Source organism: Candoia aspera, chromosome 1, assembly GCF_035149785.1.
Source record: "Candoia aspera isolate rCanAsp1 chromosome 1, rCanAsp1.hap2, whole genome shotgun sequence".
NCBI classification, from domain to species: domain Eukaryota; kingdom Metazoa; phylum Chordata; class Lepidosauria; order Squamata; family Boidae; genus Candoia; species Candoia aspera.
This window is the reverse complement of record NC_086153.1, coordinates 151,988,073-152,003,328: the sequence shown is the minus strand read 5'-3', so window position 1 is coordinate 152,003,328 and position 15,256 is coordinate 151,988,073. Positions and strand designations below refer to the sequence as shown.

The 15,256-nt window shown below is 45.5% G+C and overlaps 1 protein-coding gene across 2 annotated transcripts; it reads right to left on the bottom strand.

Moving 5' to 3' along the window:
• Nucleotides 1–230: 230 nt before the first annotated feature.
• BMP2 (bone morphogenetic protein 2) lies at nt 231–14,076 on the bottom strand. 2 transcript variants are annotated; one of them, XM_063316078.1, is made up of 3 exons: nt 12,920–14,076; nt 9,934–10,289; nt 231–1,918 (listed from the first exon to the last, which is right to left on the bottom strand). In XM_063316078.1, the coding sequence occupies exons 2-3, from the start codon at nt 10,283–10,285 to the stop codon at nt 1,074–1,076; spliced, it is 1,197 nt and encodes a 398-aa protein (XP_063172148.1). In that variant the 5' UTR covers nt 10,286–10,289; nt 12,920–14,076; the 3' UTR covers nt 231–1,073. The 2 variants fall into 2 exon arrangements, with proteins under 2 accessions (XP_063172148.1, XP_063172156.1); XM_063316086.1 differs by lacking the exon at nt 12,920–14,076 and having other exon boundaries at nt 9,934–10,337.
• Between the last annotated feature and the right edge of the window lie 1,180 nt (nt 14,077–15,256).

Sequence of the window (15,256 nt, the reverse complement as noted above, 5' to 3'; positions counted from 1 at the left end):
GGATCTGAGATCACAGAGTGAAGCTTGATCTCCCTCAGGACACAGAGCTTTAGGAACACTGTGTTCTAGCGCTAGAATGTCCCCCTGTGGATGTGGCTTCTATGCATTGTGAGGCAGAGTACGAACTGTGTGCTTGGTTCCCCCCCTCAGAACTCTGACTCCTAACAGAAAGCGCCCCCTCTTTGCAACTGTTAGGAAAGGTGAATAGGAAGAAGCTTTGGAAAACAGAGGAAATCTGGTCTTTTATTAAGTATTTGGCCAGGACAATGGATTCCAATGGACAGACGCCTTCAGAGGGAGGAACAGCATCAACATCTTGCTTTCCGGTAGGGGCTGGGAAGAAGTGAAGGGAGAGAGAAACTTCCTAGTGGCCCAGTCGGGTCTGCACGCAGGAACAGTCGTCCTCTTTCCACGTGCTGGGCAAAGCCCAGTTCTATCTAGAGCATGGTAGTTTCTCACGGCCTGGACAGCCCACCCTGCAGCATTCCTGAGAATTGTACAGTATAATCTTGAGTCAGCAGGGTGGATTAGCCCCTTTTCATTGGGTTTACACTTGTGACCTTAACAGTAGAACTGCAAAAAGCAAAATGGGATATATGCATCTTTGCCATAACAGCCCTTCTGCATTTCAACTTAAATACACACAACTGAAAACAGCTACCATTCATTTTAAATTATGTACAAACCCTATATATTTTTTTTTCTTCTGCTGGTTTTGGATTACACATATAAATACAAATTAGCTATTCTTCTAAAAAGTGGTTATAATAGTAAATAAATACAAAATAAGAATTTGACCTTTATACTTCATGTGCTGTGGGAAAGGGGGAGGGTTAAACCCATATAAAATGTACAACTAAAATATGTTTAAAAATCTTTAAAAGGAATAATTCTCTGATTAAAATATCTTTCCTCACTTTTTTCTGTAGACATAAATAGATTTTCAAAATAGATGTGTTTAATTCTCCATATCATAACATAAATAAGGTCTTCATTGGGAAATATTAAAGTGTCAAGTTGGGTGTGTGTTTTTCTTTTTCGGTTCCATTTGTCCCTTTAATTTTGCTGCTGCATCAGCGGCACCCACAACCTTCCACAACCATGTCCTGATAGTTCTTTAGTACCACCTTTTCATTCTCATCAAGGTACAGCATCGAGATGGGACTCAGTTCTGTCGGCACACAGCAAGCTTTGGGAATTTTGGGGTTCACAGAATTGACCAGTGTCTGAACAATGGCATGGTTGGTGGAATTCAGATGATCTGCCAAGGGGAAGGGGCACTCTCCATGGCAGTAGAAGGCACCATAACCTGGGGGGGCCACAATCCAGTCATTCCACCCTACATCATTGAAATCCACGTATAAAGGATGCCTTTTACAATTGGATTTAGGGCGCCTGCGTGGCTTAAGTTTGGCCTGACGTTTCTCTCTCTTATGGAGCGGGTGGCCCACGCCATCATGCCCAAAGGTGACCAGTAAGGGTCTAATCCGAGACCAGCTAGCATCATCTTGATGCAATGACCTGCTGATCCTGACATGTCTCTTGGAGACATTGCTGGCATTGTTCAAAGGTACCACTTCTACCACAAAACCAAGGTTTGGTTGTCCATGCGCAATCCACCTCCTTATAGCTGGCGTGACATCAAATGTTTCCCATCTGCTGGCATTGTGATGCACCAAGCGGGTGTCCAGGAGGCTTGTGACAAGGTCCTTGGAGGTCTCTTGTTCTGATTTTAGAATTTCATAAATATTAATACGATGAAGATTGCTGCCGTTGTGTTCAGCGGCATCTTGAACGTGCTCCCGAAAAACCTGAAGCTCAGCCGAAGTGATCATCTCCCCATCAGGGATAGAAGTTAAGTTAAAGAAGAAACGCCGAGACGACTTCCCACTTCTTTCTGGAAGCTCTTCCAGTGTTTCTGATTGAAGGAGCAGAAAAGCAAAAGGACAATCAGTAATTTAGACCCCGCAATAGAACGCCAGAGTTACTGAAAGGAAACTTTCAAACAACTTCACATAAACTAACACACATTTAAACCTTGTCTTGCTTCTTAAGCAGTTGCATGAAGCATAATACTATATTGCTCCAGTTGCTGTCCTGCCTTTCAGTCCCAACGGAGTGCATTTTGAATTCCAGGTGGTCGTAATAAGGGGGAAGAAATGTGAGGCATTGCTCTGGAATTCAAGGGCATTAAAGTTTTTTTTTTTTAACACAGTGGTTAGCAGGGGCCCTGTGAGAGTAATTAAAAAGTGACTAAGGATCAAGGGAAGGGATTGCATTTCTGAGATTTCTTAAAAAAACAAACCACCCGGCTGCAACTTTCATGTCAGTCTCCCCAAATCAGTTCCAAAAGCATTATGCCACAAGTTTCATAATTTACAAACCTTGCCATCCAAAAGATTTTATCTCAATTACAGACAACTTTGCAAAGCACACCCAGTGATTTGACTCAGGAGGGCCCTGAATGAAAAGTATTTGGATGAAATTTAGGCATTCACTTGGAGGGACCCTAGACGGACTTAACCCTTCCGTCCAATAAGCACACGCAAGGTCCAAAGAAAGTGTTGTGGACATTCATTACAACAGATGCATCCTATATTTATCAAGCCAGGCAAGTCTATCAGCCACGCAGTTGTCCGTCTACTACCTGCTTGCTACTTACTGCGGACTGGGGGACACAGGAGTACGTGCTAAACAGCCTTCAGAGGCACTGTGTAATTTTCTTGAGAAAGTGTTTTATTCCCAATTTGTAGAACGCATCACCTCCTTCTGTATTCTCCAACCCAGATCTTTCCAAATGTTTTGGGAGGGCAACTCCCAGAATTTCAAGCAAGTAGAGCAGAAGGCTGATCTACCTTCTCGACATAATCCTGGTTTCTCACCCATATTTTCACAGTTAAACAAAACTCTGAACTAAAGTCATCTGATTTGTTAGCTTCACTGTGCAGACTGGGATCCAAATCTCAAATAAAAGTGAAACAAAGCGAGCCTAAGACATAAAGCGCATTTTCTTTTGGTTCTTTTTAAGGGGAAGTAACTTACAAAGATGGAGTGCCAAGAGAAAGAGGCCATGAAAAAGAGAAACAGACCTAGGTTACATACTGACATGAAAACAGAACTCACGCAGAAGATGAAACCAGAGGTTGGGCCTGAAACTGAATGAATCTTTTTAAAATATTTTATACAGTGGGTTTTACTTATTTTAACATTTCAGTTTGAAAAAAATGAATTACTGTACAATAATTTAACCTTTACCTAACCTTTAACCCAACCAGAGTTAGAGCATAAACTTCCAATGGACTTCTTTCATTTAAATTCTGAAATAATGTGCAAGTACATGAGATTTTAGAAAAAGGCAAAGAGATCATTAGTGTTTCCACTTCACATATTCCAGAACCATCATTCCCACAAACATTTCTAGGTTAAGCTGGAAACAGGTGTTGTGCTCAAGCCAATGAAGGAATTACACAACAGTAAAATGAACACACACTGGGCTGGATAGACACTTAGTTTTGTGGACCTACTGAAATTAGTGGGATTTAAGCAATTTAAGATTAGCCAAAGTATCATGGACTTCAGCAGGTTGACTCTAAGCATAACTAAGCCTGGTCCAACACATTTTTATTAAAAGAGCCATAAATCTTACCGCTATGACTAAGCTAGGCATAGTGCCAATTATTTAACTATCACAATGCATTTATTTGGAATCCTCAGCAACAATAGAATGGCACAGGCAGTTTAGGGTGTATTGCGGTATGCTCATGTAACACCACTGCTCCATGAGATGCACTGTTTCTCAGTAGACTTCTGGGTACAATTCAAGGTGTTGGTTGTTACCACTGAAGCCCTACAAGGCACAGGCACAAGTTGTTTGCAGGATTGCCTATCTCAATTGTTCCTGCTTGTCCCACCAGATCCTGCAGAGTGGAATGCCCTAATTCCTTTCTGTAAAGCTGTGTCATCCAATGGGGCCCAGGAAATGTGCCTTCTCTGTCATGGCCCCTGCCCTGTGGAGCATCATTTCCCCCAAGATATGGATGGCCTTGATCTTGTTAACCTTTAGGAACACCTGAAAAACCTGGCTCTTCCCCCAGGCAATGGGGACGAGATATTAAGGGAGCCCAACCTGTGTGGTTGAATGCAATATGCTGTTTTTTGGGGGGGGGACTCAGCATAATATATACTTTTTAGATGGTTCTACTGCTGTTACAGTCCTTTAAAATTGTGTTTTTGGATTTTGGGGTTGGTTTTTTTAACTGCCCAGAGTTGTGAGAATGAGATGAGCAGCCAAATAGTTTAAACAAGTAACTAAATAAACATTAATGTTACTGTAGCTATGGCAAGGTGGCCATCGTTCAAGATCTTCTCCAATGCCTGAAGAAATCACAGCTTCAATTATGGCCACCTAATGCAATTTCAGTGCATTTGTACCGCAAAACAGATAAGCAGGAATGAGAGGCAAATGCCTGCAAGCTTACTTTGGCTGGTTTATTTTGAACTCTGCTGGTTGTCAATCGCTAAACCCCTTTGTATTGATGCCACATGCATGCTGGCACATGTTGCAATACTATCCTGTGCTCCTGGCCCTGCCACATCACGGGATGAAACACCTGCTTCAGGAGGCACCACGAGAGGCAGAAGGTGGGGGTAGATTAAAGGCGGACTTGCTAATGTCTGAATGGTAATCGGAAGATATATTTCCAAAGCTGAACCTACTAAAGGAACTTTGGGACCTGCCTCAGGGAATTAAGTCTCTCCAAGGGTGGGGACATGGGCTGGGACTACTTTCTTGTAAGCACTTTTAAAGTTGCCAGCCAGCCGTCTGAAAGGAAGCAAAGGGGCATTCCAAAATGTTCCCAGCCCTTTGAGTTTTAATCAGTGAATTCACCCACTTCAAACCTTCATGCCTTACCTCCTAAAACCCCACTGCCCCAGAAATCCCATGATTTCCTCACCCTGCCTTTTACCTGACCTCCCCTTCTTCAGGGGAGCACTCTTTCCACACTTCCCATTAGACCTTTCTCCAAGTCTGGCTATCCATGATTCTGGGCTTTCTCTGCCTTCAGCTTTCCAATTCCCACCCTGCCCATGGCAGAGCCACAGCTTACCCAGTGGCTAGGGAGGGCTCACCAGAACAATAAGCCACAGCCAGCTGCTGTTTACCTCTCATTATAAGTGCTTGTAATCCCTGGGTTACCTTCACAGCCTATGATTTAGTTTTATAAGTCCCAAATAATTCCATCCTAGGTATGTCGTAGGTATGAGCTTACCACATGTGCTCAAGGCAATTTATTTTCCTCTATATCGAAGTCCAGTCTAAATGTCCTACAAATGATCATGAAAACCATTTTTAAAAACCAATAAACTAAAAAAAAACCCCTAATCTAATTTTGGTACTGTGTGATTACTGTTCCCTCTCCATCTATAATTCAAGAATTGAACAATCAGAATTGCAATCTGTGCCTATTTTCTTAGGGGCAAAATCCACCAAGCTCTATGGTACTTAATTTTAACTCAATTTGTATAGGGTTGTGCTGTCTTATGCTGCATTCCTCCACCTGACTGAAGTTTTATCTCATGCCCTCAGTCTGCCCCAGCTGATGCAACAATGCAGAGAGTTTTGTCATGGCTCAATGTAACAAGGATGATTTTCATTAAAGTAAAGTGCCAATCATGTAGAACTGACTCTCCAAGATCCTTAATGGCGGCTCCAGCACAGCAGTTTCTCAGAAAGCTGATGGTGCTTGGGAATCCTACACTGCAGATACACATGACTGGGTGGAAGAGGATCCCCTTTTATAACACTGGATGGTAACATACCATAATCAAACCAAGTTTGTACATAAGGACATATCATTGGGGCTATAAAAATCAAGGGAATGAAAAGAGCACCACTGCTTTTGCCCTGCACAACCATCAGATGAGCAGGAACCCATATCTGAATCTCCTCTGAGGAGGGGAGAGCATCATATACATGGCTATCTTCATATGTGCATGCATAAGATCTTCCATAGATACTCTCCTCTGGTTATTGCTCATAATCTGAGCTGGAAACAGAAACAGGATGGTATCCCAGAAGATAGTCTTCCAGTAATGGTGCCCTGACCTTGGAAGTCTTTCCACTGAAGCATATCAGAAGCTATTTCATAACATTTTTTCTTTTCCTAGGTTTTCCTGTCTAATCAGATCCTTCTTACTTTATTCTGTCTGCCCTCTTTAGAAATGCTGCTTTATATGTTGCCATTAAAGTACTTTTATTGTATTTCTCTTCCATTACCCCACCTTCCTATCAGCCACCCTGAGAAGTTGCTTGAATGATAGGGTAAACTTGTCACGAGTGGAATTCCAAAAATCACTGGATGGAGACTGCATTTCTAAACCAGGGTTCCTCAAAGGTTTTGGAAGACAATTACTCTCTTACATAGGCAGCATAGGCAATTAACTCATTGGAAGGTCCAAATCCATGTTTCAAATCCAAAGCCCCACTGCCACCCAATCCAGCTTCTTGGAGTAAGGTTGGGCTACAAAATCCTTAAGAATCAAGACAAATATTAGATGTGATTGTGTGTTAAAGGCCAACCCAAGACAGTTTTTAGTTGACAGCTTCAGCAGGAACGCTGATGAACAGCTTAGCAACTTAGCTAGACATCTATACACCTTAACTTTAAAAAAAAGAAAAAAGGAAGAGGGCAAAAGCCATGTCTTCACAAAGGCTGGAAACATCCATTTAAAGTAGAGAATTTTAAATCTGCAGTGACCAAATTTTTCAAGTTAAGTGTCTCATTCCCATGGTTGTTCAGGATAATGAAATTCATAGAAATAAGGCTTAGTTGAGTGGTAGTAATTAAATTAAATTAAATTAAATTAAATTAAGTAAGTATATATACTCACTCAGAAGTAAATACTACAGAGTTTAGATGGACTTATTCCCAGGCAAAGGTGGATAATTTTGTATTCTGAAATATGTATCAGTTTCTCCTGAACCATGCGGATATGTAACTGTGCATTAAAATGCAATTTGGCACAAGTGGACGATGCAATATACGTTCTCCCATTAATTAGCTTTATATTTATACGCAAAGCAGCGTAAACACAGCACAAGGTGAAATTACAACATTAACCTCTTGCGGCATTGCTATTAGTTAGCATAATCAGTATAGCCACACCCCTTGTACACAAATGTAATTAAACCTAAAATACATATTTATGCGTGGGGGTTTTTTCTTGGCCATACTAGCTTCATAACCTGTTCAGTCTGCTTTTTCCTTTACTTTTACAGTAAACCCAGGCCACTAATGCAGAAATGAACAGCTGTGCGTTTGCAGTCTTTTGATTTGGAAATGGCTGCAGAAAACAGTGAATAAGTAGCTTCTGCAGGTGTAGCTGTATTGCATTAGCACAGGTGTGGGTGGGATGAGATAAACTGAATAAGGAACCTGCAGGTTAGGGTTGGGCAAACTTCAGGCTTTCAGGAACTACCTTGTGCTTCAAGCAGGACCCCAAGGTTGTCCACAAACCTTGGGCAGAAGATACACTTAGAATGGAGGAAAAAAATGGCTCCCAGTGCCAGAACTGCCTTAAGATCAACCCTCCCACACTACTTGTTACCCCATAGTTCCTTATTTCAGATGGCAGTGGGAAGTTGTTATCATGGTTAAGATGTTTATTAATAGTCAGAGATCCTGGCTGAGCTACAGTGGTTCATGTAAGATCAGTAAATTTAATTAGATCCACTTCCTTCCCCACCTCTGCTATAGGTTGGAGATAACTAATCTTTTGCTTATGTTATTACAATCAGGTATTTTTATTAGATATATTAATTGGAGATGGTATTAAATAGCTATTTATATGCACCTGAACTAATTGCACAAATTGTGCCCAGAATCACAAACAAAAAGGAGAAATGAGATGCATGACCATGCAGAAAAGTTTGGATAGAAAAACAGAGAGCAGAGAGCTAAAAGAAATAATTGTTTGCAACACCAAGATCTAATATTTTACACCACAGTGCTGTGGACAAGTTTGTTCAAGTTTGAGCCTCAATATGTGCACTTTGCAGAACATTTTGGACAAGATACTTTTAATTTAATAGACTAGATCTAAAAGACATTGTTACCAATTATCCTACTGCGCATGCAGTGTAGTGCATTAACTCACAATTGTTTTGCCTTTAGCAAATGTATATTTGCCTGTGGCTTTTAATCTCAGTAAGCCCCAGTTGCCTATGAAATCAAGGGGACAGCTGCTCTAAAACTTATCAAGCTTGCTTTCTAAAGGACTTACCTTAGGTCTACACTAAATCAAAATTTAAACAGAAGACAAAGTCATAGTGGAGACAAAACAATTGATTGTCAAACTGATCTCTCACGGGGATTAGATAGGGATTAGAAAACCTTCCAAGTGACCCTACTGCCAACTGTACATTCGTCAGACTTTTCTTACTGCTTAGCCTCCAATGGTTCTCAGTGGAAACTAATTTGGATAGAATCTGTGCTTAAAAATAAAGAAAAAGAAATCCACCTCCTTCATCTGCTGTGGATCAAGTAAAATCATTTCAAAAGAAAATTCATGCAAAGGCCTGGAACAATAACATCACTTGAATGAAAAGTATGCTCTCTACACGTTTAATGAAACACAACTTTCATTGTTGTTAAGATTACTAGCTATTTAGAGGAAAGAAAAATGTGGCTTTCCTTCTACTCCTCCCCAACTTTGCTCCAGGCTATTTCATATAATCTATACACGGGCATCCCCTTGAGCAAAATTCTAATCTTACCACAGCAGGCAAACTGGCCACCCACAATACCAGGCAAGCACATGCACAATAAAGCAAGGGTCTTAGTCTTTAAAAGGGACAGCAGATCCTATCACCCTGAAGCCTCATTTGCCTCAGCTCAAGCATTCGCCACATGTCAGTTCTTGAAAACTTAACTGAAAGTTGGTTGCATTGCTTTTTAATTGTCAAGACAGCTACAATGATGCTTATTATCATGAATGCTAGGGAGCGTTGTATAGCGTGTCACTGTTCAGATATATTTTACAAGATTTCCACTTAGGATACTCAAATTGGCAGCAGGCAGTTTTGTAACCCTGCAGCAACAAGATTCCACTCTTGCTGCACAACTTGGGCACAAACACAACTGGCACAACCAAGTCATCACACATCTCTGTGCTGCTTCAAACATATTGATGCCCATATGCTTGAAAGGTTCCAATACCAACTCAAGCTGGCACTTCCCATTGAAAGGTTATATAGAGAACAGAAAGCTAGGCCACAGGTCCATGAATGCACTATTAAGGCTCTGGCAATGGTTTCAGGTGGGGTTTGAGAAAGTAGTGGCCCTACAGCTCTCGCTAAACTACAACTCCCAGCAATCCCAGCCTATAATGTGGGATGCTGGGAAGTGTGGCTCAGCACAATCTGGAAAGCCACAGATTCCCCAACCTTGTTTTGAACACCAGTTAATTTTACAAACTGCTGAGGCACACCTGTACTAATGGCACAGAGGAGTCTGAGCAGAGGTGATGTCAAAAGAGACAATTACATTTCATCCACTTGCATTTTCTAGTAATTTCTTGTTTCCTTTGCACAGATGGGTAAAGGAAAGTCTTACATTTGAATGGCCCATTTTCAAATGGGCCAATTTAACGTGAGAGATGTGCCTAAATCTGAAAAGTTAGAGACTTAACTTGGTCTCCATCGCAGCAGGGCACATGGATGATCATCACTCAGTCAGAAAGAGTATATTCCCACAAGGAAGGGGCTTGCTGTTATTTAAATTGCGAGCATTGCCTTGCAAGTGAGCGAATAACAGGCCACGAGTGTCCACATTGCCAGAATATCGGGTTGTAAATATTCAAGTCAGAGCAGTTTTAATTTTGATTGGATCAGGTTATCGAAGAGGGAGCTGAAAAAAACCTTATTTTCCTTACCTTCGTGATGAAAGCTCCTGACAGTGTTGGCTCTGCTGCTCGCTTTCTCTAGACTATAGTCCATGGAAGCTGGCTTCTGACTCGTGTGCAGATGGTAGAGCTCCAGCATATAGGAAGGGATGATGGCATCCTTGGTTGGGGTGGGCCGCCGCTTAAGCCCAAACATATTGAGCAGACGCAGTTCAAATTCACGCAGGATCTCCTCTGAGAGCTGCAGCGAAGCAGGCTGGTCCAAATCGGCACTGAATCTTCGCCAGTCACCCACCTCGGGGATGAGACTGGCAGAGCCCCCTAGCAGTGTGTGATAAAGCAGCAGCACTAGTAGAGAGCAGGTCCTGGCCACCATGGTCATCAACCTATGTGCACAACACAAAGTCAAAAGAGGGAGTTGGACTCAAATGGAAGGAGGGTGTAGCGACTGCCTATTCATGACAGAGGGGGACACGGTCAGTTCCATACTCAGGAGCATGCAGAAGGGCCAAGCAGAGACAACATTCCACCAACAGGTCCTCCTGGTAATATGTTCAACTGCTGATAGCAAGTTTTCTTCCTCTCGCAAAGCCACATGAAGTGAGAAGAGTAACAAAAGTCTCCAACCCTCCTCCCCTCCACCAGTGGCCACTCCTTGTCTAAACTGTAGGATGACTTTGGGGTTCGGTGGCACAGGCTTTCAAGGCTCACTTAACATCTCAACTCTCTACTGAAAGCCGGGAGGAAGACTACCACGGTCACAAGCAAATTGGGTGCCTTTCATAGCCTTAGCAGTAAGATTCCAGTATGTTAATCCATGGGACAGAGTGTACCAAGAGAAAACCAATTGCTAGATTCACCAAAATGAGATTTGTAAGGTCAGACTGTGACTCCTATTTACTCAAGAGCAGATGTTCACTCCAGAGAGTAGAAATGAAATGATTAGGACATGGAGAATCCCCAAATATTTATAACATAATGGGGCTAAGGCACTAGAATTTCCTGAAATAGGCAGCCATTCAAAGGACATGGGTTTGGGGTTTGCTTTTGGGGTCAGGAGAGGGAGTATATGATGGAACAAGCATCATATGACTGGTATCTTTGAGAGCAGCTTGGTAGCTTGTTCAAACAAGGAAAAACTGTACTTTCTTGATAGACTAGAACAATGTTTCTCAACCTCGGCAACTTGAAGATGTGTGGACTTCAACTCCCAGAATTCCCCAGCCAGCCATGCTGGCTGGGGAATTCTGGGAGTTGAAGTCCACACATCTTCAAGTTGCCGAGGTTGAGAAACACTGGACTAGAAGAAAAAACATGGCTTAGATTTTAGAGAAAATCAGTAAAAGGGGAAGATAGCTCACAGTTTAACAGTAAACTTGAAGGAGGAGCATTATTAATGGGGAAAGGCCTGCAGGATTGAACTGTAGTAGAGATTTAGCAGGAGGAACTTCCCATCACTTAGGGAATAGCAGCGCTGCCTGCTGATTCCCTAAGAACTGGATATAGGCACTTGTACCAGTGAAAACCATGATTCTGCTGATTAAAATATAGATTATAGACTGAAGTGGCAAAGACAGCATAAAATTAAGTATGCATAAACCAGCCTAAAAGTAAATATGCATAATGCATAAGCTGTACATTAAAACATGCAACTAACTGTGTGCATCACTGGGACTTTGTGTTCTGATAATTAAGTGCGCACATTAATCCTTACTGTGTCTTTTGCTTCTCGGGATAAAGGCAAACCATACTTAGTGGGACTTCACGGAAACCTAACTTCATCTCTTCCCTATGACTCTTCGCCCTCCACGCCCTCTTCTGGACTGTAATGGCATTTGGTGTAACATTGCTCAGCGTTTAGTTTCATTCAAGGCTACACGAGCCAGCCGAACGAAAACTGAATGGGTCTGTGCGAGCCATCACTTGCGAAGGGGTTCCTTTCTTTGCTTAAAACAGCAAGGGTTTACACACAGCTGTTTTTATGATACAGTTTTAAAGATGGATGAATTGTTTCAGCTCTAGCAAACGATTCGAACACTTTGTATTTATTCAGTCAGGGTAACTAATGTCGGGGCAACCATTTGCAGCCCAGAGAGAGGGCTTGCACTCCTTGGACGGAGTTTGCAGAGGAAGGAGGGGAGCACAGGGCAATGCTCAGATGTACACAAAAAGGCCTGGTGTCAAATGCAGAAGAAGCTAAGCAAGCGCATGCACACCCGGGTCCCAAACAGAAGCCCATTTCAGGGAAAAGGGAGGGTTTCAGTCTGACACAGTAGCTCTCCTTCAGCATGAGATGAAGAGAAGACATGAGGATGGGCAGGGGAGTCGGACAACTCACAACTCAGCATCATGTACGGGGTGATATGTATAAAGAATACGAATGACCCCACCTGGTGTTGGGGCCTCAACCCAGATATTTGCTGGAAACACGTCCCAGGAAGATACACCGGCAATAACTCAGAGCGGCTTTTATCACTCCTGGTGCTCTCCAGATGACTGGCAAAGGATGCAAGTCGTAAACCAACTTCTGGCACACACCAGATCGGGGAAAGTTGTTCAGGAGGATGCTGGGCTACTGCTTGGATCGCACCCACCCAGGGACTTTGCTATGTGTGGTATTCCTCAAACACATCCTCCACCACTAGCACCCCCAACCCTCGGGGTGCTTTAAGCGGCTGCTTCAGACACACACGTTAAGGAACAAAAGGCCACCCTTGATGCAGCTTATCAAGAACTGGGGAAACAGACGCATAGACCAAGATAATGAAATGTGGAGAGGAACCTCTGCGGGCCTGTGATCACCTGAAATCCGGGAGAGCTGGTCGTTGTTTCTTTATTCAGAAGGGGTTTGGGGAGCGGAGGGGAGGGGAGAAGAAAGGGCCACCGACAGCACTGGAAAGGGGGCAGGAGCTGGGGCGGACAGTGCCCCCCGGAAGCTCCTTGACAGGTGCTGCCTTCTGCGCGTTCCGTCTCCCGCCACCACCCCCCTCCTCCGAGCTCCGCCACCCCCCGCTACCTTTTAGGATGCCGCCGATCGCCTAAGCAGCAGCAGCAGCAGCGCACTCGGGCACGTCCATCGAGCCAGCCTCCACATCGAACTCGCCTGGCCGAGCGAGCGGCTTCCCGCGATGCACTCCGGCCCCGTCTCCCCCCGGCCCCGCGCTCTGTTCCGACAGCGGGATGGGATCGGGCGTCCCGGCCGCGGGGGAAAGGAGGCGCAGGACGTGGGGGGAGAAGAGACCGAGGTAGCGCGCGGCAAGGCGGGCTAATCCAGTTCTTCTCCCCTCGGCACTTCGAAGCGGCCGCGAAAAAGCCGCGTTCAGGCGCGAGGCTGTCCGAGTTCCGGGGCCTCGCCTGGCTCTAGCGCCTCGTCCGCCACAATCCCAGCTCGCTTTTCGGAGGAGGAAACATCCCGGCGGAGCTCGCTCGCTCGCTCGCTCGCTCTAACCCGGGCGCGACCAGGAGGAGGAGGGGGGAGGGTGGCACGCGGCGATCCCGCTTTGCTGCTTTCGCCCGGCGACCTTTTCCGACGTCCGCATCACTCCAGACTTAATGGGCGCTGTCCTGATGGAGAGTGCGGGGAAAGCGAACGCTCCGCCGGCGCCCTTCTCCCAGGCCCGGGCTGGCTGGAAAACATGTCTGCTCGCGAGTGGGCAGGAGGAGGTCTGGAACCAAGGAGGACTCCGGAAAAAAGCGAGAGTCTCCCGGGGCGAGGGAAGTCAGGCTGCGCCCTGAATCAAGGCCGGCGAAGCACCAACACCCGCTTTTCACTCGGATGGGTGGCTGTAAATAGGACGGGAGCCCTTCGCCTTCTTTGGTGGTAGCGGCGTGGGATTCCGGGCTACCGCGGCTACCCCCACTTCACTTTTTCCTTCCCGGTTGCAAAGAGCAGCCTGCGGGGAGACCCAGCCTCAGCAGCGGCTGCTTCCTCCTCCGCTCGGCGGCGCGGCGGCTGCAACTTCACCCAAGCACCCGGCGCGCAGAGATGCTTCCCTTTCGGCTCCGCGTCCGCCTAGGCTCGCAGCGGGCTTGAGGTGCTGCTGGTGAACTTCCTCCCCTTTGCTTTTGCTTGCGCCGCTTCTGCTGATGTCACGGCCGTCGGAGCTGGGGAGGCTCGCTCGCCAATCACAGTCGGAAAGCCTGGGTGAGACCGGGAGCCAAGAAGCCAGCCACCGCTAGTGCTGCGAGGGAGCGCGGCGTGGCGGGAGGCTTTTTAAAGGGAACGCCGCCCCTTTTTAAACTTCCCCCTCCTCCTCCGGCCAGTCTTACTCTACTTTCCTTCTCTCCCCAACTTTCCGGAGAAGGAAGGAAGGAAGGAAGGAAGGGCTGCTGCCGCTTCCGAGGTTAGCTTGTGCTGCCAAAACTTTTAACATACAGCCCCGCTGCTCTGGGAAAGAACGCGGCGCTGTCTATTTCTTTGCGGTGAACAGTCCCAACGGCCCGCCTCGGCGGATATTGGGGGGGGGGGGGGATTTCTCAACGCTTGTTCTAAGAAGGGGGGGTTGTTTCCCCTCAGGCCCTTCTGCCAAAGCTGAGGTTTGCTAGGACGATCCGCGGATCTTGGCCGTGAGGACGGGGTGGGGGGAGTCGATCGCAGGCGACACGGCTCCGGGTTCCCGCCGGAGTGGCTGCCCAAGCACACGCGCAGTTTGGGGAGGGGGGGTTCAGTAGAGCCTGACCCTGGGTTAAAAGAGCGCAGTGCGCGGAAATCAAGTCCGTGTAGTTCAGGCACGGCTAATAGGCTGCAAGCGCGCAGCGCGATGCTGGGCCTGTTCCCTGAGAAAGGAATCCCGCAGAGGTTTCTCTCGGGAAGAAAACAAGGTTGTCAGTCTCTGCTTCTCGAAAAGAGGTTGAGGTTTGCCGGTGCATCCGGGCTGAAGCCTGCTCTCTTCTTCGCAGGAAAGTTTGACTTCGGACGAGCGCTACTGAAGGCTTGGTGAGGCGGTCTCACGCCAGAGGAACAGCCAACAAAGATCGATTATGCTGGCATTTGTCTATGAAGGAAGAGAAAGAAATTCACTAGTTGTGCCTCCGCAGATAGGGTTAGCTTCCAGCGGTGGGATTTAAGTGTTTACTCACTTTAAGGGAGCGGAGGTCAAAGTAGGAGAATGGTACCCTTTTTTAACAGAGCTCAAGGACAGCCTTTTTAAAAAAAAGATATTCACCTGTATGCCATTTTTTTTCTGCTGAGCTAAAGAAACAAGAATCCCCCAGCGGCTGGTTCTCCCCTTCTAATCAAAAGATCTTCAGTTTTGGAATCCTGCCCAGAGTTGCCCTGATTGGAGCAGTTTACAAATACTGTACAATTAAAAATGGCTAATTATAAATTGGCAATGCAGTATCAGGATGGTTT

Excerpts from the sequence above, each read along its gene's own strand:
- BMP2 (XM_063316078.1), bottom strand. The coding sequence starts at position 10,285 with ATGACCATGGTGGCCAGGACCTGCTCTCTACTAGTGCTGCTGCTTTAT. Across the intron at positions 1,919-9,933 it reads CAGGAGCTTTCATCACGAAG|AAACACTGGAAGAGCTTCCA; the intron begins GTAAGGAAAATA and ends TCCTTCAATCAG.